Source organism: Papilio machaon, chromosome 9 (genome assembly GCF_912999745.1).
Source record: "Papilio machaon chromosome 9, ilPapMach1.1, whole genome shotgun sequence".
Classification (NCBI taxonomy): Eukaryota; Metazoa; Arthropoda; class Insecta; order Lepidoptera; family Papilionidae; genus Papilio; species Papilio machaon.
Window position 1 is genome coordinate 7,716,522 of NC_059994.1, and position 25,756 is coordinate 7,742,277.

Sequence of the window (25,756 nt, forward strand, 5' to 3'; positions counted from 1 at the left end):
AAGTAAAAAATCACGCGTAAAACTGTGGGTAATAGTTAGTTCTTTAGCCACTATTCACATACAACTCAAGTGTGTACACAACCTAACGCTTTCCCTTGATCCGCCCCGTGCCCTTCCGCATCGGATCGTTATTGACAAGTGCGGTAAAAATAGACGCCGTTTGTTTTGCTTTCTAAACGGATATTAAAACGCGCAACAAGGCTACGCTTTTCACGTAACGACACGCAGCAAGCTAATGGGAATGATGATTGCTGATCTGTTCTTCAATATCAGTCGATTGGTGAAAGGAATTTAACAATTTCTTCTGCTCTTTCTACGGCTATTACTCGTCTTATGTATGAGACGTGATCATTTCATCGAATCCAACATTAATCCGATTATGGAACGGGAAATGTTTTTACTTTTTAAATATACCTTAACAATCTCACTTATATATATTATATTTAGTTATAAGTCAACTTCAAGATACAGCTGGTCTCATAAGCACGAGTAGACAAAACCTGTTGCAAATTGCCACCGACTTCTACAGAAAACTATATGAGAAATCGGATGACTGCCACACAGAGAGCAACTTCCGCCTTGCTGTTAACACAGAACCAGTGCCGCAATTTATTGAAAGCGAGATAGAATGTTCGATAAGAAATCTTAAAACCGGTAAAAGTCCAGGAACCGATGGTATAACCAATGAAATGATCATCGCGGGCATAGACGTCCTGACCACTCCGCTTACCAAAATATTTAACGACATTCTGGAATCTAAAACGATACCGCAGCAATGGACCAGCTCTGAAATCACACTTATATTTAAGAAAGGAGATCCTAAACTAATAGCAAACTACAGACCTATAAGTTTAATGTCGTGCTTGTACAAAGTTTTTGCAACAACACTACTAAGGCGAATAACGAAAATAGTAGACGAGAACCAATCACTCGAGCAGGCCGGCTTTATACGCGGTTTCTCTACGGTGGATCATATTCACACATTAAAAATCGTTATAGAAAAATACTGCGAATATAACAAACCTCTCTACATTGCATTCATTGATTATAGCAAAGCTTTTGACTCAATATTACACGAGTCAATATGGCAGGCGCTAGCGGAACAAGGTGTAAATGATGACTACGTAAAATTAATCAAAGAAATATACCGTGCAAGCACAGCTACTATAAAGCTAGAAGGTCAAGGACCAACCTTTAAAGTGGAAAAAGGGGTAAGACAAGGCGACCCTCTGTCTCCGAAACTATTTATAGCGGTTTTGGAACTTGTATTTAGAAGATTGAACTGGTCAAATAAAGGATTAAATATCAATGGTCGATACTTAAGTCACTTAAGATTTGCTGACGACATAATATTATTCTCTGAAACCGCTGAAGAATTAGAATACATGATAAAATCACTCGCCGCACAGAGTAGATTGGTAGGACTGAAGATTAACGAAAGTAAAACTAAGGTTATGACAAACAGGGAGCAAATACAGATCACTGTGGATAACACACCGTTAGAATACGTTGAAGACTATATCTACCTTGGACATTTAGTTTCCTTCAAGTCGAGTATTGATAAAGAAGTAGAAAGAAGAATTAAAAGGACATGGAACAAGTATTGGTCAATGAAAGAAGTATTTAAAAGTAAAATCCCTATTGAATTGAAAACAAAGGCCATGAACATTTGTCTCCTACCCTGTCTTACATACTCGTGTCAAACCTGGCCATTAACAAGGAAAAATCTGTACAAACTTAAGACATGTCAGAGAGCAATCGAGAGAAGCTACCTAGGACTAAAACTCAAAGATAAAGTAAAAAACAAAGTAATAAGGAATCAAACAAAAGCAAAAGATGTAGCTAAACAAATATTACGTCTAAAATGGAAATGGGCCGGACATACACAACGAGTGAAAGATGAACGATGGACAAAAATAATAACCAACTGGCTGCCCATCGATCACAAAAGAAGGAAAGGAAGGCCATATCAACGGTGGTGCGACGACATAGCCAAAGTAGCGGGTCACTGCTGGACAAGGTTGACGACTGACAGGACGACGTGGAGCACTCTGGAGGAGGCTTTTACCGCGCTAGGCGGCCCTTATAATGAAGATGAGTAGCAATCATACTAACAATACTAATATTTTTGCATACAATAGCTTAAGAATACTAACCAAACTAACAATTATTATTATTTTTTTTTTCTTTCCGTCATAAATTTTAGTAATATTAGCATAGTAGATAATTATTTAAAACTTTGTTAGTAAATGTGTAAATAATACAATTCACATTATATGTATCATGTTATAAGGGAAATAAAGCTATCTTTATCTTTATCTTTATCTTTAACAATCTCACTCGTAATAATACTTTTTCACGAATTTTTAAACTGTTTTGATGTTCGAATATATTTTTCCCATGAGGTAAAATTTGTAGATTGTAAAAATTTTAAAAATCTGATTTAGTTGGAAATATCATTAATAGATTTATAATTTAGAAGTTATCATTTAAGTTGTTATTTTATTTTGACATAATGTAACGTTTAATACCATAGACAATTTCGTAGTTAACATGAACATTTTTAAAATCTATTAATAATGCAATAATTCATTTTACATAACTAGTAAAAATAATCTTTAAACTATATATCGTAATTGAAAAGCACAAACAGGACTATCCGTGGAAAGGTGAGATGTTTGGTGGCAGTCGCGGTGCGCAGTGCGCAAGCGCGCGCGTATTGACCCGCTACGAGACGTCGCGTCGGCCGGCGCCTTACGCGCGTCCTCAACAATTTGCGAAACTCGCTTTTAGATGAAATGTACGAATGAAGCCATCGCTTTTGTCTAAATAATTTGTTTACTATGAAAGCGCTCTTGGAATGTTAGTGGTTTGTTTGTCCACTAATAATAATATTTTAAATAAAACCCTTTTTAATAAGGTTCTTTTTGAAAAACCCTATATGTTATAATTATGTAGCGTCTCTTAATTTTATTTATCAATGATATAATATCTATATTGTGAAAATTCATGTATTGTGTATAAAAATACTGGAAACTTAAAAAAATAGTATAAATTTAAGAGATTTAATAATTAATTACTATAAGAAATAAAGTAATTAACGCGATGGACGGTCAACTTAGATGATGCAGTAAATGGAGTTCTAGGTTCGTTTTTGTTTCTTTACCTTCATATTATATGAATTATTTAACCGCGATTTCCACTGGAGAAACACCTCAACAAAAACAATTGTTATCTTTGTTCTTTTTAGAAAATGACAGAGATAAGAATATGCTTGTTGCATTTGTTTCGGTAATGTAAAACCGCGATAAGCTCTACTTGACTTTGGCTTTGAACTGTAAAACGGGACATCGCGTGCGATCTACCTAACCTTCGTTCCAACTTTTACTGTAGCAGCTGTTGAAACATGCAGCTTCCATACTACAACTTTTAAATATTCTAGTATTCAATGATTCAGTTTTATTATCCTGACTGTTTTATTTATGACCCTGAAATTATAAAAGAAAATAATAAGGGAAAAAGAAGTTCAAACACTTTTTTATATATTACAAGATAGCAAACAAGCTAAAAGCCGCTCGAATTTGCCGAAATAGCGAAGCAATCGCAGCCCATAGAAATACGCAATTGCAGATACGTTGCCTACCTTTAATCGACGGAGGAGACGATGAACAGAAAGAGGAAATTTCCCTTTGCGGCCCTCCATCTCATCCACTTTCCCTTCCCATCATTTCATTATAAGAAACTAGTGGGAAGGGTACATGGACGAAAATAAAGCCTCTGGCACGCACACTTATTAGCAGAACTAGGAATTACTTCTACTTCACGGCTGTCTTCTGTATGGTCGTGGTATTTCACCTTTCCACATGATCCATTCGTGTCTTTCGGTCTACCACATTTCGGTAACCCTGAAATCAAAGTCAACCAAATTCCAAGACCTTATTTCCAGTCTTATCTATCATACCAAAATTAATCCTTGAAGCCCAAACCAAAGGACCAACTTTGTTATAAATTGAGGATATAGAAGAGTAGGGAAAAAATAGTTTATAGACATTATATGTGATTGTTTTGTTCCAGTGTGCAACTTCATTGTGCACGAGCGATGCGTGGGGCAAGTGGTGACGCCGTGCTGTGGGGTGGCGCCGAGCCTTATCAAGGTAATTTCACATCTATCCCTATAAGAATTACGTTTATATTCCATTGTTTATGACACTTTGCTATTTTTGGATGTTCCTTAAAATATGAACAACTTGTGCTAAAATTATTCATGGCATTGTTAGCCAAGTAATGTATCACGATTATTAATACCTAAAACTGCATCATATTTTGTTGATTTTTCGCTGGGATGCAACCTTTAACGGAAGGATGTCAATGCAGAACAAAATGATAAACTAGTGTTCTTTTAGTTTTGGTTTTACGGATTGGAACAGAACCATCTTTTGCGTCAATACCTTACGAGCTTATTTATACATCTAGTAAGCAAGCAACTGAAATTGGTAAAAATCCCGAACTTGACATGATATTATTTAAATTATATGATAGTTATTTCTTTTCTGTCGTTCGAATAAAAAGATCGGAGCCTTTCTTTGCGTCATGAGGTGTGCTATTTTTATTTATAGGCGATTGTTCTGTCTTTTGCTTCTGGTTCTTGGAGCAGTACATATGTTTAGTTGATATTTGTGTCGTTCCTCAGAACCCAGTGGCCCACTGCTGGTCGGAGCCGGCACACCACAAGCGCAAGTTCTGCACGGTGTGTCGCAAGCGGCTCGATGAACTGCCAGCTTTACATTGTATGAGTGAGTATACGTTTAGTATCTGTTATCGTATTGGAACCGTTGATAGGTACATTCCTTACAAGTTGTTCAGGTTGGTATTACTGCGAACCGCGTCTATAGTAATATTAAGTCGCTATTACGAATAAATGACTATGGTTTTAATATTTAGGATAGGATGTTTTAACAAGGTATCAATTGTTTCTTACTTAATTTTGTTTTTAAACTTTAAGACTGCGATGGAGGCTTAACTAACAAGTATTTACTTATATTTTTCATTTATTAATGCTGAAGTATCGCTAAATATTTCATAATATTCGTAAGCTAGTTGTACTAAAATAAAATACTCATTGAAATATATAAGAAGTCTATGAATTTAGTTTGTTAATTCCTCTTATTTCAGTGTAAAATGAATCTTCTTCAGTTACGTACAAACGCTAAAATATTTTAAGCCGCTAGTTCATGGCCATGATGTTAATTAGTCAAGTAAGAGCACTAGAAGTTTTGCTACTGGAGCTAGTACTTATTGTATTGTAAATAGTATATATTTTAACTAGAACTTAATATTAATTGTAATATATTACAATAGTATGCGAGTACTACGTGCACGGAGAGTGCGTGGACTTCGCGGCAGCGGACTGCAAGGAGAACGCGACGTACTGCGCGGGCAGCGAGCCGCGACACGTCCACCACTGGCGAGAGGGCAACTTGCCGCCTAACTCCAAGTGCGCCGCCTGCCGCCGCGCCTGCTGGTCTGCCGAGTGCCTCACCGGCTACCGCTGCGAGTGGTGTGGCAGCACGGTGAGACACTCTCTTAGACACCATACACGCACACACATGCACGCAAACAGTTCCTAATTAATGTCTTAACGACATATACAAATAAACCTCTTCTACGTCATTTGTGACCGATTTTAGTTTGAAACCGCACTGGACTAAAAGAAGTGAAGGCCCACTTTCGATCCTAGCGCTACTTCGATTAGTTTTTTTTAATTATCACAGTCTTAAACTCGTTTATAAATAATAACTGTTGCCGACAGTGCCACGCCGGCTGCCGTGCGCTTATCCCGGAAGAATGCAACTTCGGCATGCTGCAGCCGATATTCCTGCCCCCTTCGGCGGTGTCCATCCCGCGGACGGAGGTGCCTATGGAGGCTATCATCGGCGTGCACGTGCGGCCCCCGCCCTCGCAGCGAGACTTCGGCTGCCGTAAGTGTCCCCTCCCCTCCCGTCTTTCCCGGCCCCAGCGCAGAAGCGTCGCCACCACGCCACGCCCGTGCTTTTGGCCCCACATGCGCCTCGCTGGTAAAGCTTCGCTCGCTAAACGATACCATCATTGCCGACTCGACCATCTTCCGCTTAGGACGTATTTGAATAGCACGCATTTCAACATCTATTACGTCCATTGTACGTTTTAAATTTTAGGTTAGTTTATTTCAATTAGTCTAGTCTTATTCCTTGAAGTTGAACGTAATTTTTCATCCTCTATTTAAGCCGATTGAATCTTAGTATCAATATCGAATAAAATAAATTCTTATCCTTTTCTCATTATTCTCTCAATAATTTACATACAACACTTTTGCTACTTTCGGCACTTTTTGATATTATTAATTAATTAAACAATGGGCATGATTATAAAACAATTTTCTCATTTTTCTATTATCCTAAATTTGCACTCTTAATTTCCCATTTCATCTCCGCCTTGTCAAAACCACCCGAAACAGTAAAATAGATACGTAGGTATAGCAGTTTTATAATCTCTTTCCTATGTACCTATAAAATTTCTATTTATTTTAATGTAATAATTACGGCTTTACCGGCTCGTATATTGTCTTGTTATGTTTAGTACAGCGTTTCTCGATGGTATATCGGTTGTCGCGTTTGTAGGGTTAGGAGTTGGTGTTTGTGTGGTAGGGGCAGTGTAGGCTAGGTGTGGGGTCGCACGTCGTGGAGGTGGGTAAGAGCGTGTGTTTGGGCAGCGCGGGAGCACCGCGGCGGCTGGGGCGGCGCACGGCTGGCGCGGCTGGCGCGGCGGCTGCTGCCGGCCGCCTGCAGCCCGCACGGCGGCGCTTCGCCCCCCTACTCCAGAGGTACCGCGCCCCCACAGCATGACCTCAGCCCGACGACACCCTCTAACATTACGCTACACCAAACAAAAAAGATACTAAACAAATAATGCTGCTCTACGTTGATTCTTTCAAAGTAAATGATAAAAGGATTTTATGTAGCGCAATGTAAGAATGGGTTTAACGCACACAATTTTACGCTTTGACGTTAATCGTTTTAGGAATAGATTATTACAGAAGTGGCCCAAAGAAAAATATTTAAGCATCACCTAAAAACAACCAGATGGCGGTGATTAAAATTTCTTACCATCAAAGTTACTGTATAACTTAGCAATGTTGAAAATCGTCATAAGTGTGAATCCGGATATCAAACCTTTAATTTTATTTTAAAACATAAATAATTAAACCATGATTTTAATAATAAATAAACATTTCTGTCTAAATAAAACTAATAATACGTAGTACCTAATTTCTTCCTAACACTTCTATGCTATAACGTGCATGTTTGAACGCTTGCTCGCTTCGTTTTGTTTTTAAATTTATTTTACGCTTAGGATATTCTCAGATAATTATTCCATTGAAATCAAAACAGGTAGTTAAGTATTCCAAAAGCCATTTTCAGGAAATCATATTCCATGAGTTTAAAACTACAGTGAGATTTTTTCACAACCATAGAGAATACTCGTAGAGTTGCATTTCGGGTGGTTGTGTAGTTTCAGTGTGTGATTGTACGAAATATATCCTATCTATGGTTTCATTTTCTGTTACGTGTCAACGAATCCTCAAGAGAATACTCATGATGTAGTATTCCAACAGAAAAAGGTAAAAAAATAACATTGGTTTGACGCGTGCCACTATACTTGAGCATATTATTTAATCTGTGTTGCTATTTCCCTACGCTACTTATCTGTGCGCATTTTATTTCCTTCACCCTCGCTTTTTTAAAAGCATAATTATAACCTATAATTTTTAAAATGCGCACATGAAAAGATGTTAACAATCAGCTTTGAAGTGTTGGAGACGATAACATAATAATTATAAAAAAATAAATGTATTTAGATTGTATAAACATATAAAGAATTAACCCCAATGCCTTAAAAGCTCACCGCTTGTTAGATTAAAAAAAAATAATTTGAAAAATATTAAAATTATTCTGACATATAAAAAAAACCGCTCGTAAATAGAATTAAAATATAGGATATTATAAACCTGTGTAATTAAGATTTTCTATTCGTGTAGTTATGAAATAAATTAATGTTCTAAGTAAAGAAAAAAAAAAACCTTTTAGTAATTACGGTTTTCACAAATACAGATTATCAGAAAAATGATTTAAAAAAGCACAGTTATGGAGTCGGGTTGTTCCCGGGGCACTGGGGGTCGCATGTGAGCGATATGGGGTGTTGCAGCGCGCAGCATCAGCGAGGAGTTCAGCTCGGGCTGCGAAGGCCGCTCGGGCTCCGGCGGCGGCTCGACCGGAGCACCCGCAGACCAGGACCACCGGCCTGACCACAAGCAACATCGCGACAGGACCCCCGATGATAGGGATGAAGGTATATAAACGATAAAACAAGCAAAAAAGAATTTCAACTTACAGTGGGAATCATCGCGGTTGGAACAAAAGTCTTGCACGATGTCTATGTCTGCAATAAAAGAACACTTTGTTCCATATGTAACTGCAATTAAGTACTTAGCAATCTTTAGGTTTCTTTAGCTAAGCATCTGTTCTTTGTCATCACGAACAGAGGTGGTGAAAGTGTACGACGGCGAGGCGGCGTGGTCGCGCCGACTGTACCGGCCCGTGGTGGTCGGCCGGAACTGGAACGAGCGCGAGCTGGTCTCCGCGGCGCTGCGGGCCTTCCACGTGGCCCGCGACCCCGAGCAATTCGAGCTGACGGACGCCCTCGCCGGCGACGAGCCTCCTCTCAAAGACCCAACTCCCCTCGCGAGGGTCACTAGACTACCTAACAAGAGGCCCGCTCTGTTCCTACGATTCAAGTAAGTTACTTTATCTAACTGACTACGAAATGTGTGAAATCTTTTTCTATCTGTACTGTTTATTGTTACTGGAAGACCTAAGGAAGCTGGGGAGACGTTGTATACTTTATTGGTGTGGTGTGACCTACCAGGGAGCCGGAGAGTGGCGGGGGTGAGGTGCGCGTGTACCCTGGCCGTGTGGCGGGCGCGGGCGATACTTTCGTGACGGTAGCTTGCTCGGGCGAGCACGCCGTCGCCGATCTAATGGCGGCCGCTCTAGACCGCTTCGGCCTCGATCCCGAACGCGCAGTGCACGACTACCGCTGCTCTGAGATACTGCTCGATCGCGGAGGTTGGTAACTTTAGGTGTTTAGGTGAACTGGGTTGGCTGGAGTTATACTAAACTAGATCTTACGCAAAATACGCCCTAGTAGTTGCGAAGTAGGAAAGAATTAAACATGCTTCCAACTAAAGATCAAACTGTTACAAACAAATAACAAATTTTCGACCTAATCGCATTGTTTATTACCCAAACGGGTAGGAAATAAAAATCCTCGACTGTGTGTTTGTATGTGCAGTATCTGAGCGGGTGCTGGAGGAGGACGAGCGCCCGTGGCGCATCGTGGTGCGGCTGGCGCGCGAGTCTGTGCGGCGCATGGAGCTGGCGCGGTTCTACCTGCAGCCACGCCGCGACCCGCACGGCCCCACACTCGCACTCTTCGTCGCCTCACTACCTCCGGGACTCTCTGAACGCAACTACGAGAACATACTCGTCGAATTCCTCGGCACTGGTAAGTTAATAAACACATAAAACTCTTCCGCATATTAGTTGACCAATTTATTAATTCAACATAACTTTTAGATTTCTTACTCCCATTTTTTTCATATAATTTTGTAACTTATTATACAGAGAACAAGTTCACATCGATCGGGCCCATTTACTACGAGTACGGGTCGATGGTGATCACATACGAGGACGCGAGCAAGGCGGTGCGCGCGTTGTACGCGCTGCGGGAGGCCAAATATGAAGACAAACATTTATTAGGTAATATCGTCGTAATAATTTAGACTAGATCGTTCTTCTCGTTGTAACAAACTTCCAATAATCACTTGGTTTTCACCATGATTTTTTGATACCAGACTAGGACATTATACTCTCTTCAAACATATTAACAACACGAAGTTGATTAAATCAGTTCTTGGTAGTTCTTGGATTAGAAAATGCTGTGCCGTTTCGTGTGCTTTTTCAAAACCTTTTAGCCTCATTAATGATTCAATTGAGGAATAAATTCTCGTATAATTTAATTCTGAATGTAGAAAGGTTCGTCATCTTTCCTCATCACTACTTCCACGTTATGTGGTGTCAGACAACTGAATAGATCTTTCGTCACTTTAATTGTTAACCCATTGACTGCCAGATATATTTAGAGCGTCTTGTCCTGGGTGCCAGTTACCGATACAATATTGATAGCATTTACTGTGTTTTTTATTGAAAAAAAAACACTACGAGATAACTCGTAGCTGGCAATCAACGGGTTTACGCCTTAATAATTCATTCATCATCTATCCAGTCCATTCATTCACGTTCGTAATGAAGAAAATTTGAATTTAATACGATATTTGTTTGCGTAGTGATGTTACTACCTAGTATAGAGCCGTCTATGGTGCCGGCGGGCGTGAAGCCGTTGCTGGTGTTCGTGAACGTCAAGTCCGGTGGCTGCCAAGGCCTGGAGCTCATCTCCTCTTTCCGGAAGCTCCTCAACCCCTACCAGGTGTTCGACCTCGAGAACGGTGGACCTCTACCCGGGTCAGTATTCATAATTGGTATTTAATCTGGCATTTAAAAATTTATGCGGTGCTTATTTTTCGCATTTCGGTATCTTAGTTATGGTAAAAATTTCAGCTTGCAATGGAAGTAAACTCGAGAGTTTTTACTAACTTACTAAAATACTTTCTAATAAAAGTTTATCCATCCATCCATCTGTACATCTAAACTTTCGCTTTATAATTTTAGTAAGATTGTTGGTTATTGTTGTGTGTGCAGACTGTACGTGTTCCGACACATCCCCAACTACAAGATCCTGGTGTGCGGCGGCGACGGCACCATCGGCTGGGTGCTGCAGTGTCTCGACAACGTGGGCCAGGACTCGCAGTGCTCCAACCCACCCTGCGCCATTGTGCCCCTCGGCACCGGTAACACTTCCCCCTCGTACATTGTCTCCCTCCTATTTTTTGTCTTTATATAATTCTTCAGACTAATATATAAAGTACTAGCCATCGCCTGCAACTCCGTCTGTGCGGAATGAAAAAAAACATAATAAGTAACCTATGTGTTCTTTCAGACTATGTTCTACATCTATACCGAATTCCATCAAGATCCGATTATCCGGATACCTTGAAACAAACATCCATCCATTTAGGAACTACGTGAACGATTTTAAAGAATGCACAGGTGGGCACAGTTAATCGAAAAGTTAACTTCGTTAATCGTTAATTCGTTAATTAAAAATTTAACTTCGTTAATCGTTAAAGCGTTAAATTCTGGAAAATTTAACGCAAGTTAAAGTTAATCGTTAACAGTTAACCATACCAAAATTATACATACTAATTTCACACTTTTAGTGGCAACACTTGTTTAAAATATGAATTTGATTATTTAAATTATGAAAATTAATTTTCATTAATATAAAATTAATTTTTATTAATATAAAATTAATCTTAATTCTATAAAACATTAGTATTAGAGACAAGTATGAATGCATTATAGTATATTTCATTACGAGTGCGGAAAGCCTGTCATTGCAAAGAGTTTCGACAAATGTCTATCCGAGCCGAAGCGCAGCCTAAGGTGAGGGTTGACAGTTGGAACAAGTTGTAATGACAATTCCGCCCATGTACTAAACAACTATTCTAAATACAGTTGCGAAAAAATGAAGCAATTTAATATTATAATAAAAACACAATAAACTCAACTAACTGAAATGTTTTTCGGTAGATTATTTTTATTGATATGAAATGAAAATTAAATTTAATGAGATGAGATAAAATGAAACCTTACCTAATTAATTGAATCAAATCATTAACTCTGATATTGTAACAAATTAGGAGCTTCTTTTTAGAAATATTAGCATGAATCATAAAAACTTCAATTATTTTTTTTTTGTAAAAACTTCATGGTTGTTTTTTCTTTTTAATAGACAATATTTTGACAGTTGTGAAAGAGAACGCACGAGTTTGGAAAAGATAAAGAAAAAGCACGAGTAAAAAATTGTTTTTAATACAGTTGCTCAAAAAGTGGCGTATTGCAGGGACAAAGAGCGTTCGGAATGTGGGCTATTACATACTCGTGCTTTTATATACTCGTAATGAAATATACTATTTCGAACCTTCTTTTGATTTTGTCCTGTTGGTCACGTCTTTACCGGACGCTCTGATGCATCACACTTGCACGTGAACCTCACATATCAATTATCAGTTCACCATTCGAGTCGCCGACAGTCTCCTAACATAGCTGAATTTACGAACCTGGCGTGGCGCGTAATTTAAACAAAATGACAGCACGTCTCCAAGTTTCTAATTTAACGATTAACGGACTTTTATTAACGGAAGTTGAGTTTAACGGAAGTTAACAAAAGCGTTAACACTTTTTGAAGTTAACTTAAAAGTTAATCCGTTAAGCGAAATGTTAACTTCGTTAATTAACGATTAACGGATTAACGAGTTAATGCCCAGCTCTGAAAGAATGTAATGTTAGTTTATTCGTACTATTTGCCATAGTGTTAGGAGTACAGACACTCAAGATTTTATTACAAGTTATGCAATAATAGTCTTTATCCCATTGTAATAGGTAACGATTTGGCTCGCGTGTTGCGCTGGGGCTCGGGCTACACGGGATGCGAGGACCCGCTGTCACTGCTGCGTGACGTCATCGAGGCGGAGGAAATCCGCCTCGACCGGTGGACGGTCGTCTTCCACCCCGAGGACAAGCAGGACGAGCCCAAAGAACTCTCCAAGCAGCTGCCAGGTCAGTGAAAGTTGTTAATAATAAACACTCTCATCCCTAAAATTAAACCAAACCAACCCATTACTAGATTTAAGTCGAGTACAAAACAATCTTATAGAGTAATATAAAAAAATACTTAAAATAAAAACAAATCTATATTTTAAATAATTATTTACGAATATAACACCAAAGGAATATACCAGAAGAATTGCTCGTGCGTTGACTTCTATATGCTTTTTCTTAGCAATAAATGTTCACCAACTTAGTTATGTTGTTGAGGCGCGTTGTTTGAGATGTGTCGCTCACGTTGCAGCGTCTGTGACCACAGGGTCGCAGAGTGAGGACAACTCGCAGATCCTCGTCATGAACAACTACTTCGGCATCGGTATCGATGCCGATCTCTGCCTCGACTTCCACAACGCCAGGGAGGAGAACCCCAACAAGTTTAACAGCAGGTAACCTTCGTTTAGAGCCTTCATTACAAACTAGCTTTTAACCGCGACTCCGTCCGCGCGGAATAAAAAAAAATAGAAAACGGGGTAAAAATTATCCTATGTCCGTTTCCTGGTTCTAAGCTACCTGCCCACCAATTTTCAGTCAAATCGATTCAGCCGTTCTTGAGTTATAAATAGTGTAACTAACACGACTTTCTTTTATATATACAGATTTTCAGGTATATTTTCAGGTAGATACGCGGCAACATGCTAATAATTTCTATAGTGCCTCATAGTCTAGTTTTTTATGTATAGTACAACGACTCCATCTGCGCGGAATTAAAAAAAACATAATAATAAACCTGTGTTCTTCCAGACTATGATCTACATCTATGCCAAATTTCATGAAGATCCGTTGACCCGTTCTGGAGATACCTTAAAAACAAACATCCATCCATCCAAACATTCGCATCTTATATATATAAAAGAAAGTCGTGTTAGTTACACTATTTATAACTCAAGATCGGTCGAACTGATTTAGCTGAAAATTGATGGGGAGGTAGCTTAGAACTAGGAGACGGACATAGGAACTTTTTTTATCTTGTGTGCATTTTTTTTATTCCGCGCGGACGGAGTCCCGGGTAAAAGCTAGTTTATAATATTAGTAAGAAGTAAGGTTATGATTAGTTCCTGTAAAACGTTTAAAAAAAGTGATATTCAGGTTAAACAAGGCAACATGTTGTATAGATTACGCAATAAGGGCGTGTACGTGAAGATGGGTCTACGCAAGATGGTGGGCCGCAAGATGTGCAAGGACCTGCACAAGGCGGTGCGGCTGGAAGTAGACGGCCGGCCAGTCGACCTGCCTGCTGTGGAGGGCATCATCATACTTAACATACTCAGGTAATCAACACCTACATAAGAACACTAGGAAATAAACATAAAATTTATTTCGAGCCTAAAAGCCTTGAACTATAGCAAGATTTAATTTTTGGTAGGTCTCCGTAGAGGCGACAAATTTGATTCAAATTAGATTTAATTTTTTGAAGAAGGAAGGTCTTTCTGATATCAAAATCTCCGTTTAAAACATGTTATTGTCTCCGTTTCGTGAAAGATAATGACAGAGATGACGATATGTTTTATACAGAGACTTAGGTTTAAGAAATCCACGATAAGAGAACTTAAACTGATTAATAACGAAATCAACTCAAATCAGATCTATTCGCGAAACAAGAGACGAGTTTTTTTATTTCAATTAAACGCTGTGTTCATGACATAAACGTGTGTGACGTTAGCTGGGGCTCGGGCGCAAACCCTTGGGGTCCGGAGAAGGATGACCAGTTCAACAAGCCCAACCACTGGGACGGTATGCTGGAGGTTGTCGGCGTCACCGGCGTCGTGCATCTCGGCCAGATACAGTCCGGTCTGCGCGGCGCCATGCGGATAGCACAGGTTCACAACACAACACAACACAACACAAAAACATACACAACTTACTAAACATTCGTGTTTCAAGTAAAAATGTTCAGTATGAAAATTTAAAAAAAACTGAGCACCTTTATTCCTAGAAAAAAGTTTTAAGATCATACAATCAGTAGACACATATTTCAGGGCGGACACATAAAGATAAACCTGAAGAGCGAGATCCCGGTGCAGGTGGACGGTGAGCCGTGGGTGGCGGCGCCCAGCGAGGTGGTCGTGCTCAAGTCCGCCCTCAAGGTACATCTCCTCCAACCATTCTCACTCGCAGCTTGTCTCTGCTCTCTCACTGACACTGTAGCTTTATCATTGAATGTTCATGTTCCTTCGTCTTCATCCTGCCGTTCTTTTAACAATTTAGAAACTAGTAAGCAATCAAATTTAATCTAATAGAATTGCTTTTTATTCTGCCTTAAAAATATCATGTTTTTTATATTCTTTGGCTTTCAAGCAGCTATTCATCTAACATTTGCACTGTTTTGATTATATGTACATATTTAAATGTAATTAACATTAACAAATACAAATAAAGACGAACAACTCAAATTTTTATCCGATTCGTAATAATAATTTTTTTAAACACCAATTATTAGTATTATTCCATTGTTATTATTTTTCCCGCGCTTTAACTCGCAGAGCAGCGCCGGCACAGGGCGCTTTTTCGTTATTTTTATAAATAGCTGTTTAACGTTATAACGAAAAAACGTTATGAATAAAGATATAATAGTTGCATTTTTCGTTAAAACGTTTTAACGGCTATAAAAACGTTATTTATGCATCACTGTTTAGCACTATACGCACAAAACATGTTATTTATATTTTTTTATAACCACACATGCTTGATATCATTCCAATCATCTTTTGAATAATTTTTCCCCAGACGCTATTCTATAGAATTATTTTTATTAAATAACGGATTTAAATGTTCATAGTAAGGACAAATAACTGGTATGTTTGTGAAGATAAAAAACAAACTATGAGCTTTCGCCTAAAGTGCTTTATATTATTTATATGTGAGATGTTTATGTATGTATGTATATACAATTATGTATGTTGGGAAACGTTTTCTGGCGTCACATCGCGCCGGTCGCATCGCCTAGAGCCGGCGCTGTTCGAACAAACATTTTGCTTTAGATGTATGCAAGTGAAAATGTTCGTTCAGTGGTCACGCGGTCAGCTGCCATGATTCGCTGTACACTGCCGAGTAAAAAAAAAACATAAATTGAGTTGTCTGTTCTTGAAAATTGAACGATTAGGATTATAAGCCGAAACGTGGGACTTACGCGCTATTTTTTTTTTAAATAGTCATATTAGTGTTGCAAATCACATATTAGATTTAAATAATGGAAATTTCGCCTAAGAAATTAAACTGATATACGTTAACTGTAAATTGAATCGACATGAGAAGTAAACTTAAATTCAGATTACAAATAATAAATCAACAAAGTTTCAAAGAAATCGAATTGTTAAATCTGTTCCAAGTTCAAACAATAAAACGTGAGCTAATTTAATACTAATATAATTATGTCATTTATCCGAATAACTTTAAATCAATCTTTGGATTTAAAAAATCATCGCATTTTAATGTTACAAACATTCAAAATGGCGTCAAAGGCAAAAGCCCGCCGGCCGTAGAGCCACGTAGATCGAGTTAGATTAGAAAGCGCGCGTAAATCCCGCGGCTCGGCGCCGTGGCTGAGGTGCTGTGGCCGGCAGGCGACGATGCTGAAGAAAACGAAGCGCGGCTCGGGGTCCGCGGGCCCCGGCGGCCCGTAGCTGAGCGCGCGCTTCCGCAGGCCACGATGCTGAAGAAGCGCGGCAAGGTGCGCCGCCGCAGCACCGAGCCCAGCCTACCGCCGCCGCCGCCGCCTCCGCCGCCGCCGCCGCCGCCGCTCCCGCCCGACTCCTGAATCTGGCTCAGCGAGCGCCTCATCTGACGCCGCCCCGGGCTCAGGGCCGCGGAGGCGCTCGCCACTCCCTATCCGTAGTCGTAGTCATTTCATAACTTAAAAACCTCTGTAAATAAAACTTAAAAAAAAACAACAAATAATATATAACTTAATGAACAAATAAATTTATAGTCATTAGTCGTTGTTTCATTTCTAGACGGGTATATTTGATGATGTGTATAAATAAACGTTTCAATATGTAAATATGGTTTTATTTTATTTTCGCCTTGTGTGGGAAATGTATGAAATATGTATGTATGTGCCCGTCTAATGTATGTATGGACAAATGTACTCGTAGATGCTAGTCCGTCATAGTTATGTCATAGGATAGATTTGGTTATAGTTTTTGTCTTCTAATTTTACTATTACAATTCTAGACTGATTGTAAATTGCTGAACTTTATTGAATACTAAATCTTGTTTACATTACCTCTATAATACTAGATAATTTAAATAATTATAGTGGTTCAAGTTTCATAACAATGTAATATGTGTATAAATATTACATGAAATTATTTTATTCAATAGAAATAGTACATGTATAAGACCCTAAATAAAATATTATTCTACAGACCTTCATTTTAATAATCTTTTTTTGTAATTATAATATTTTTTTACCTTTTGCTTAGAATAAAAAAAAGTATAGTTTTTGTGCATTACATAATAAATTCGTGGCGGATTTATAGTGATTTTATAACGAAATAACAATGTATAACAATTATCTTGTACATAAGCCAAATAACGCACGTCTAGTTGTAGTTAAAAATATCTGCATTTGTAAGAATATCTATAAATCTGCCACTAATTTATAATTAAAAAGAATAAAATAAACTAGATAAATTAGAAATATTTATGTCCATCATCATCTCCCCGTCCTTGGCCCACTTAAGTAGAGTTTCGTCCTCCATATAATCTTTCGTCACTCCTTTCTTCGTCATTACGCAATCCATCTATCTGTTTCTAAGCCTACCATTACCGGTACCCCTCCACAGTAATAATTAGAATTCAATTATGTCCTACATTATCCTATAGATAATATAATATAGATTTGATAAACAATTAAATAGCTAGTTAATTAAAGACTTAACCTATTTAAATAAAAACAAAATCAAATAGATTCTGTTCCGTGAAATAAAAGCTTTGTACTTAGAGAAAGAGCATATGCAATGTTACCAGATAACTGATTTAAAAAAACACCTTTTTAATTATTAATCGTAATTGTTAAAAATAAAAAAGGTAATAAACTTTTTCTATGGACATAAATTATTAGAATAATGTGTAAGATGTATTATAAGCCAGTTATAATATTTAAAAAAACTTTATTATTAAATAAATAAAAAGTACAGATTTAGGTATTTTATTTATCTGTGTTCAATAGAAAAAATGCTTTAAATTATAATATATTTATCAAATATATACTATTATTTATTTTTTTAGTTAACATGTAAAATTAATGTAATTTCAGTTTTCGCTCCTAAAATAAAATTATTTAAACAGATTTATTATGTATTCTTTATTTAGACATTAAAATATCTTACTAATATTATAAATGCGAATGTTTAGATGGATGGATGTTTGTTTGAAGGTATCTCCAGAACGGCTCAACGAATCTTGATGAAATTTGGCACAGATGTACAACATAGTCTGGAAGAAAACATAGGCTACTTAATAAGTTTTATTTTATTTCCACGCGAACGGAGTCGCGGGCGACAGCTAGTAGATAAATAAAAATACAATTTTAAACAAATTATGCTTTATTCCCAATATATATACAGATAATGAAACAAAATGTTTTGACATTTCTTATTACAACCTTCGACTTAAAATTATTTAAAAAAAAATCATCACGTGATTTCCGATAGATGTTTAATTTCAATTTTCAATTAGTAGTAGTATTAAAAATGAATAGATCTGTTTTTTTTATTTTTATCACTTTTATTATAATCATCTTTTTTAGCGAAAATACATATGTACATATTTTTTACATTTACGAGTAGATATAAAATAGCTCGTAGAGACAATGATTTGAAAAATTCGTTACAAAAAAGGACAAGTATTTCACATCAGCAAGTAAAATTTATTCCCATTATTTATATGCAGACTAAGAAAAACTTTTCCCTCGCTAATAATTTACGTCAAAATGGCGGATCTTTCATTGGTTAGTTTCTCGATTTACGTTTTTAAGCAAAACAGAATAATTTTCAATATTAATCAAGGATTTAAGTAGAAAAATACTTACTTTGTCGTATTGAATTTTACATAATATATATTTAAAGCATATTATCAATAATATTGCTTTTATCGTTGGCGTGAATTATGTACAATAATTTAGTGCATGAAGCAATAACAATAAATTGCATCTCTGTTGTGCGTTCATATGGGCTTATAGAAAATCACAGATTATAAAAAAAAAACAGATAAAATTAAATATTACATTCAAAAAAAATTATTAGATTTGATTAAATTATTTTCTAAATAATAACTACGAGAAAAGAAAAAATGTACTTTTTTAGAAGAAAAAAAAATCTCTAAATTTAAATCCACATAAGAGTTAGAGCCCAAAATATAGTATTTTTATCTTCACTTAACACTTACATTATAGTTACATAATTTGTTGATTTTGTTTCATGGCAACATTTATACAAATTACATTTACAACAGAACTTTACGTACCGACTTTCGTAGACGTTTACCTGAAAACAGAAACATCATAATGTATAAATTTTTACACTAATCTCACACATTTACACACCTCAAATAGTGTAATGTGTAATTTACTTTATTGTGTACTCATGTGCGTGTAGCTTATGTATACGTTGGGGGAGTAACCGTTGGTTTCTGAGACCAAAATCCCTGTCATATTTGACAAACAGAGACAACAGTATGTCTTAAAACGGGGAATTTGATGTCAGAAGCCAACAATAAGAGAGGGCTAGACATCGAGCCTCTCACAAATGCTCATTCTGAATATACCACTATATTTATTATTTATTAATTAATCTTTTACGGTCTTTTTTTGTATTAAGGGAAAAAAAATAACTTACACCGTCAGATATGGAAGCTACATAAGCGGTGTTAAAAACAACCCTCTCTATGGACTTTTTTGTATCCCCACGGAACTATCATCAGGTATTATTACTTCATGGGGGTATTACGTCATGGGTAAACGTGTAAGTGTACACGTGTATAAATGTATACGTGTATTAGTGTACGTGTGTATGTGTAAAAGTGTGTACGTGTACGTACGTATGGGCGGCGAGGGGGGCGTGTGCCTCAGCTGTGTAGGCGCGCACACGACTGAAGGCGAATGGTGGGAACTTGTTAGGCGAGAGTTCGAACTGCGTCCATTGATCGCGGCGCGAAGACACAGCGTAGTGACGCCATGACAGCTGCCAGTTGCGTCGCGAGCGAACGTTGTGTAACTCCAACTCCTTATTATAACAATTACAAACAAATTTTTTATTACTAGCTGTCGCCCGCGACTCTGTCTGTGCGGAATTTAAAGAAAAACTTCATAAGTAGCGTATTTGTTAGTCCAGACTATGTTCTACACCTGTGCCAAATTTCATCAAGATCCATTCAGCCGTTCTGGAGATATCTTCAAACAAACATCCATCCATCTAAACATTCGCATTTATAATATTAGTAAGATTAGTTCAAAAAAAATTTATAATACATATAATTTGGATAGATGGATGGATGTTTGTTTGAAGATATCTCCGGAACGGCGCAACAAGTTTTGATGAAATTTAGCACAGATGTAGAAAACAGTCTGGTATAACACATAGGCTACTTATTAAGTTTTTTATTTAATTCTGCGCGTATAACTACTAGTAAGTACATACTTGTAACAAGATGCTGACGATAATTGTAACAAAGAATTTACATTAAATGTCTATTAAAAGCTTTTTAAACGGATTAATACCATGGTTAAATTGTTAGTGTTGCAATTATTAAATATATAATTAAGATATGCTATAATTAATTATACTGGTAACACTGTACTGACCAGATGAAATATCTGTTCCTGGTGTTCGTGTATCTCTTTCCTGCGGGATCTGAACCGTGTGTTGGTCGCATGCGCAGACTTCTTCTCACTGCTCACCTTCTTTATCACTATCACAACCTGCAGAGTATATGATTCTAGCAACTAGCACGCAGCAATTCTTAAAAGACTCCATAAAATAATTCCTAAGTCATTCTTACTAATATTATAAACTAGCTTTTACCCGCGACTTCGTCCGCGCGGAATAAAAAAAAGCACACAAGATAAAAAAGTTCCTATGTCCGTCTCCTAGTTTTAAGCTACCTCCCCATCAATTTTCAACTAAATCAGTTCCACCAATCTTGAGTTATAAATAGTGTAACTAAAACGACTTTATTTTATATATATAGATAGATGCGAATGTTTAGATGGATGGATGTTTGTTTGAAAGTATCTCCAGAACTCAAAGAATCATGATGAAATTTGGCACAGATGTAAAACATAGTCTAAAAGAATACATAACCTATTTACTATGTTTTTTTTTAACTCCGTACAGACGGAGTTGCGTGCGTCAGCTAGTAGAAACATATAAGTATTATTGCGCGTACAAAAAATAAAATAAAAAAAAAGAAATACTAATGTATTTTACTAATTGACGCCCGCGACTTCGTCCGTGCGGAATAAAGTAATCTTAATAACTAGTGTATTTGTTCTTTCAGACTATTCTTCTTGACTTCTTTCTGGCATTCTGAAGATACCTTCAAACAAATATCCATCCATCCATCCAAACATTCGCATTTATAATATTAGTAAGATATGAATAAAGGATTCGGTTAATTCATCAACTTAAAGAATACCTAACGAGTTATTTAGTATAACATAATAAAACAAGTAACAGACCTTATCTCCAACAAGCCTGTAATGACCCGGCATGATGCCGAGGCTGGGTTTTGCAGCGCGGTGTTTCAGCTGACCCACACATGATGCCGGCTCCTCCGCTGTAGTCCACATCAGTACCACACCATCAGGGAAGAACCTTCACATATAACCATACATTTACTATTCTATATTCATTTTAAAACTTAAAAAAAAAAGTCCGCGAGAAATTAAAAAAAAAACAAACAAACAAATCTTTCCCTTTTTTTAATATTCCGCCACACTCAAAATCATTAAGCAATCACTTAGTGTTAATATTTATTAGTAAATATTATTATATACATACCTAAGGTACCTATAATAATCGACCAGATACCAAGGTCGGTAAGACTGGTCCTGGTACGAGTTCTCTCCATGGCGCAGGTACGTTGTCTTACTTATGTAACAACCGTGAAGGTGGATACGAGGCCTGTCTATGTACATCTGTCGCCAGGATGTGAACCCGTGACCACGCGGCACCCCACACTCTATACCCCATGTCCTGAAATATATCTCGTCACCAAATAAGAGAAATCAAACAATAAAAATTGCTATTTTTATATATTATAAGGTGGCAAAAGAGCAAGCGGCCACCTAAATTCGCCGAAACGGCGAAGCGACCACTGCCCGTAGACGTCCGCTATTGCAGATGCGTTGCCTACCTTTTATCGACGGAGGAGGAGTCGCACAGAAATAAAATATTGCGCCTTCCTGTGCATCCCCTCCTCTATCAAATCCACTTCCCCTTCCCATCCTTTCCTTATAAGAAAAGGACGGTAAGGAATTAAGACTAAAATTAGGCCTCCGGCACCACACTCATCAGACGAAACGAAGTTATGTACTGCAATAGAAACTAACTTGACACACAACAGCCGCCAGATATCAGGTTCTCTTGCAGCTAGGTAGAGACCACGGCAGGTGGCAGATATCCTCTCCAATGTGACTGCGTCCAGGTCCGCGCTCACCGCCCAGCGCAACACCAGCTGCACCACCTCGTACGGCAGCCATGATATATGACCACCCTGACACAAACACCATCAATACAGTAATCTTACCAACATTATAAATGTAAAAGTTAAGATGGATGGATGGATGTTAGAATGTATCTCCGGAACGACTCAATGGATATTAATTAAATTCGCCACGGACGGAGTCACGGGCGACAGCTAGTAAATTATCAAACTAAAAATTCAACTATTCAACTCGAAAATACAAATTAAATATTATCATTTATTAAAAATTGTTGAGTTGTTAAGAGTCACAATGAAATGAAAAATCGTAAAACATACGATAGAAAAATATTACCTTGACTCAGCATTGGTTTTTGAGACCACAATCTCTGCATAAAACATATTCGTCATCCCTGTCATTATCATTGATAAAATAGAGATAAAAATACGTTTTAAACGGGGATTTCGGTCTCAGAAACCTTCAGTTAGCGAGGGAATCATATACTCCAAATACAAAATTCCAAAAGGAATCAAACGAGAAAAAGTTAAACATTCTTACCCTTGTAGTGAACTCCGGTTGACAGAGTGTTCCCTTCCTTGCAAGAATCCTGTGCAGCCGAGTCACAAGGTCCTCACCTTCTATCATTTCATCATCACTATCTACATCCTCCGCTTCTCTCACTTCCTCCACTTTCAGCTCCTCTGTGAATCAATTACTAAACTTTAATAACTCTAAATAATCTTAACATAACATTGTTTAAGACGATATATCGATTTTTGCAAGAAAAACCATAAATATCAAATACATAGACAATAACTGTCTTATAAACAATATAATCTTACTATTATAAATGCGAAAGTTTAGATGGATGTGTTTTGGAAGGTATCTCCGGAACGGCTCAACGAATCTTAATTAAATTTGACACAAATGTAAAACATAGTCTGGAAGAACACATATGCAGACACAGATACAGTCGCGGGCGACAGCTAGTATAGATAATATAGACTTTAGTATGTTACAATTGAATATTGCAAGCCTGAAACATCGTACACAAATAATTTGAACATTCTTTTCAATAGATCATGTTTTGATTGGGTTAAAAAATGTTGTACTTTTTTTCATTTTAAACTTAATACACACCAATAGGAGTATCAGCTCTGTGATCAGTGCTCTCATAAAGTCTAGTCTCCACATCAGGCACAATCTGCATGGATCGCTTGTAATGTTGTATAGCCTCATACAGTTTGCCGCTCCTCTCCAACTCCACGCCACGGAGGAACAGCTGCTTTGCCTAACATATTAACATCAAATTAAATCAGAACGACTAAACTCATGTACTGTGTCCCACTGACTCAGTACAACACTGACACTCTCCTTAAAATGGACCCCAGATGGGTCCGAAACTAGTCGGTGCGGTCACCGGACGATCATACGTAAGTTAACAAGTTCTTAATTAATATATTACAATGTCTCACAAAAGTTTAAACATATTACATCGAAATTAATAATATTACAATGATATGATAGATTTTAATAAATCTTAAAATAATAAATTTGACTATGGCATCTTTAACAATTTATTTCTATTGCCTTAAACCACATTTTAAATCAAGTTTCTTAATTACCCTATAGCTTATCTCATTTAATTCGCTTCGCTTCGCTTATAAATAAAAATATTAAAATATGTATAAAAAGAACAAATGCAAACATTTGTTTTTTACAACAGTAATATAATATTTATGAATTACATATTTGGACACTACATTGTTACATTATAACTTTGTCAACAATGTGCCTTACCTTTTCTTCATCACTAATAGGTTCTTCAGGTTCTGATTTAGTCTGTTGTCGAGGAGGTTCTCTATGTGGTGAAGGAGTAGCCTCCAATTCGCGCTGCCACTGTTGTCTGAAAGCTGCTAACTCATCTTCTCCATCTGTTACCTATAAAAATAGAAGCGATAAATTCATCATAAAAATGACTAGTTAATTAATTTTTGCATCAACAAAACTCAGTAACAGTAATTAAATCAATCAGTTCAGAAATCTATAAGTTCTATTTTTTATTTTGCTTACTGATTATAAATTAACATGTAATTATTTACCATATTAATTTAAAAAACATTCAACTTTGTGTAAAACTGTATGGCATATCAAAAGAGGAAAGTTTATGTAATGAAATGTGACAACTCCAGAAATTTTACTAATAAAAAAATTAAATTACCTGAACATTAGCTAAACTCAATTTCTCCAAAGCATCACGGGTTTTTAATAGCTTATTAGTAAGAGAGGAAGAAGAATCTTCCTGCTCATCACTGGAGGTAGATGCCTACAAATTCATAAAGTATATTTGTTTATTTTACATAAAAGTATAAAATTACATAAATAACAAAAGAAACATTTTGTCAGATAGTTTTTATAGCGTACTTTATTTCTTGCATCCAAAATATTGTGAACTTTATATGCGTTTTATTGACCTATAAATGAAATGTTAATTCTCACCATTTATAATAAATCTCAAATGGAAATTATACTTTGGTTATTAAATGGTAGTATGTTGGTTATTAATCCATCATTCGGAGTATTTTTTTTACTTAAATTATAAAAAATAGGCCATTTATTTCTTTCTTGATAATAAATAGACAAATGTCAACAAGCTGTCAATGTTAAACTGACAAACCGTCAAAATGACAAATCAATTTTTGCAGCGTTAGGTTTAAACGGTTTAAAAATATTTTTTCAATTATTTTTAATTTCCTCCTGCTCAAGAATTTAACTAATAAAGTAATAAAAATTTGTTAAAATATGGCTGCAGCAGTAGAAAAGAACATTGACAACTTAGGTATGGATGCTTATACATGAAAATTAAGAATTGCTTTCTCCTTAAAATAATTGATAGTAAAACTTATTTTTAATATAGTTCAATATCAATTTCAATCTTGTAGTATAATAAAAAAATTGTATGATACAAAACTTGTGCTGATATTCATATTAATAGCGTAGCCTGGTCTTGATGGAAGTCCTAATAAAAGATGGGATAGATGACTTAATTTTAATAACGGTTGATTAAGAGATTTGTACTGCTGATTAGTATTTAAAAACAAAAACAGCAAAACATGCTTTGGTCATGAAATGATTTGGCCTATACACACTTTTGCTATTTAATATTGTTCTAGGATCCAAAGAAAAAATACAAAGTGGACAATTTCTCAGGAAACTTTTTATTGTTTCTGCA

At 36.7% G+C, this 25,756-nt stretch overlaps 2 protein-coding genes across 6 annotated transcripts in view; one reads left to right on the forward strand and one right to left on the reverse strand.

The window, feature by feature from the left end:
• LOC106711853 (diacylglycerol kinase theta) overlaps nucleotides 1-17,111 on the forward strand; it is a 29,860-nt gene extending 12,749 nt beyond the window's left edge. Inside the window, exons 2-19 of one of the 5 annotated variants that reach the window (XM_045679196.1) lie at nucleotides 4,075-4,154; nucleotides 4,691-4,793; nucleotides 5,359-5,570; nucleotides 5,810-5,978; nucleotides 6,749-6,859; nucleotides 8,242-8,385; nucleotides 8,578-8,830; nucleotides 8,962-9,161; nucleotides 9,388-9,600; nucleotides 9,720-9,854; nucleotides 10,442-10,616; nucleotides 10,854-11,002; nucleotides 12,657-12,833; nucleotides 13,126-13,267; nucleotides 13,994-14,149; nucleotides 14,542-14,698; nucleotides 14,858-14,965; nucleotides 16,522-17,111. In XM_045679196.1, coding sequence (XP_045535152.1) covers nucleotides 4,075-4,154; nucleotides 4,691-4,793; nucleotides 5,359-5,570; nucleotides 5,810-5,978; nucleotides 6,749-6,859; nucleotides 8,242-8,385; nucleotides 8,578-8,830; nucleotides 8,962-9,161; nucleotides 9,388-9,600; nucleotides 9,720-9,854; nucleotides 10,442-10,616; nucleotides 10,854-11,002; nucleotides 12,657-12,833; nucleotides 13,126-13,267; nucleotides 13,994-14,149; nucleotides 14,542-14,698; nucleotides 14,858-14,965; nucleotides 16,522-16,635 — 2,798 coding nt within the window. In that variant the 3' untranslated portion in view covers nucleotides 16,636-17,111. Of the gene's footprint in view, nucleotides 1-4,074; nucleotides 4,155-4,690; nucleotides 4,794-5,358; nucleotides 5,571-5,809; nucleotides 5,979-6,748; nucleotides 6,860-8,241; nucleotides 8,386-8,577; nucleotides 8,831-8,961; nucleotides 9,162-9,387; nucleotides 9,601-9,719; nucleotides 9,855-10,441; nucleotides 10,617-10,853; nucleotides 11,003-12,656; nucleotides 12,834-13,125; nucleotides 13,268-13,993; nucleotides 14,150-14,541; nucleotides 14,699-14,857; nucleotides 14,966-16,441 lie in introns of all 5 variants that reach the window. The other 4 variants (XM_045679197.1, XM_045679198.1, XM_045679199.1 and 1 more) reach the window with 4 other exon arrangements.
• A 2,091-nt stretch (nucleotides 17,112-19,202) lies between these two features.
• On the reverse strand, nucleotides 19,203-25,158 carry LOC106711833 (F-box only protein 9). The gene is made up of 11 exons (XM_014504240.2): nucleotides 25,024-25,158; nucleotides 24,746-24,850; nucleotides 24,325-24,465; nucleotides 23,665-23,815; nucleotides 23,083-23,225; nucleotides 22,432-22,595; nucleotides 21,881-22,075; nucleotides 21,559-21,694; nucleotides 20,683-20,799; nucleotides 19,920-20,104; nucleotides 19,203-19,366 (listed from the first exon to the last, which is right to left on the reverse strand). The coding sequence occupies exons 1-11, from the start codon at nucleotides 25,024-25,026 to the stop codon at nucleotides 19,363-19,365; spliced, it is 1,344 nt and encodes a 447-aa protein (XP_014359726.2). The 5' UTR covers nucleotides 25,027-25,158; the 3' UTR covers nucleotides 19,203-19,362.
• Between the last annotated feature and the right edge of the window lie 598 nt (nucleotides 25,159-25,756).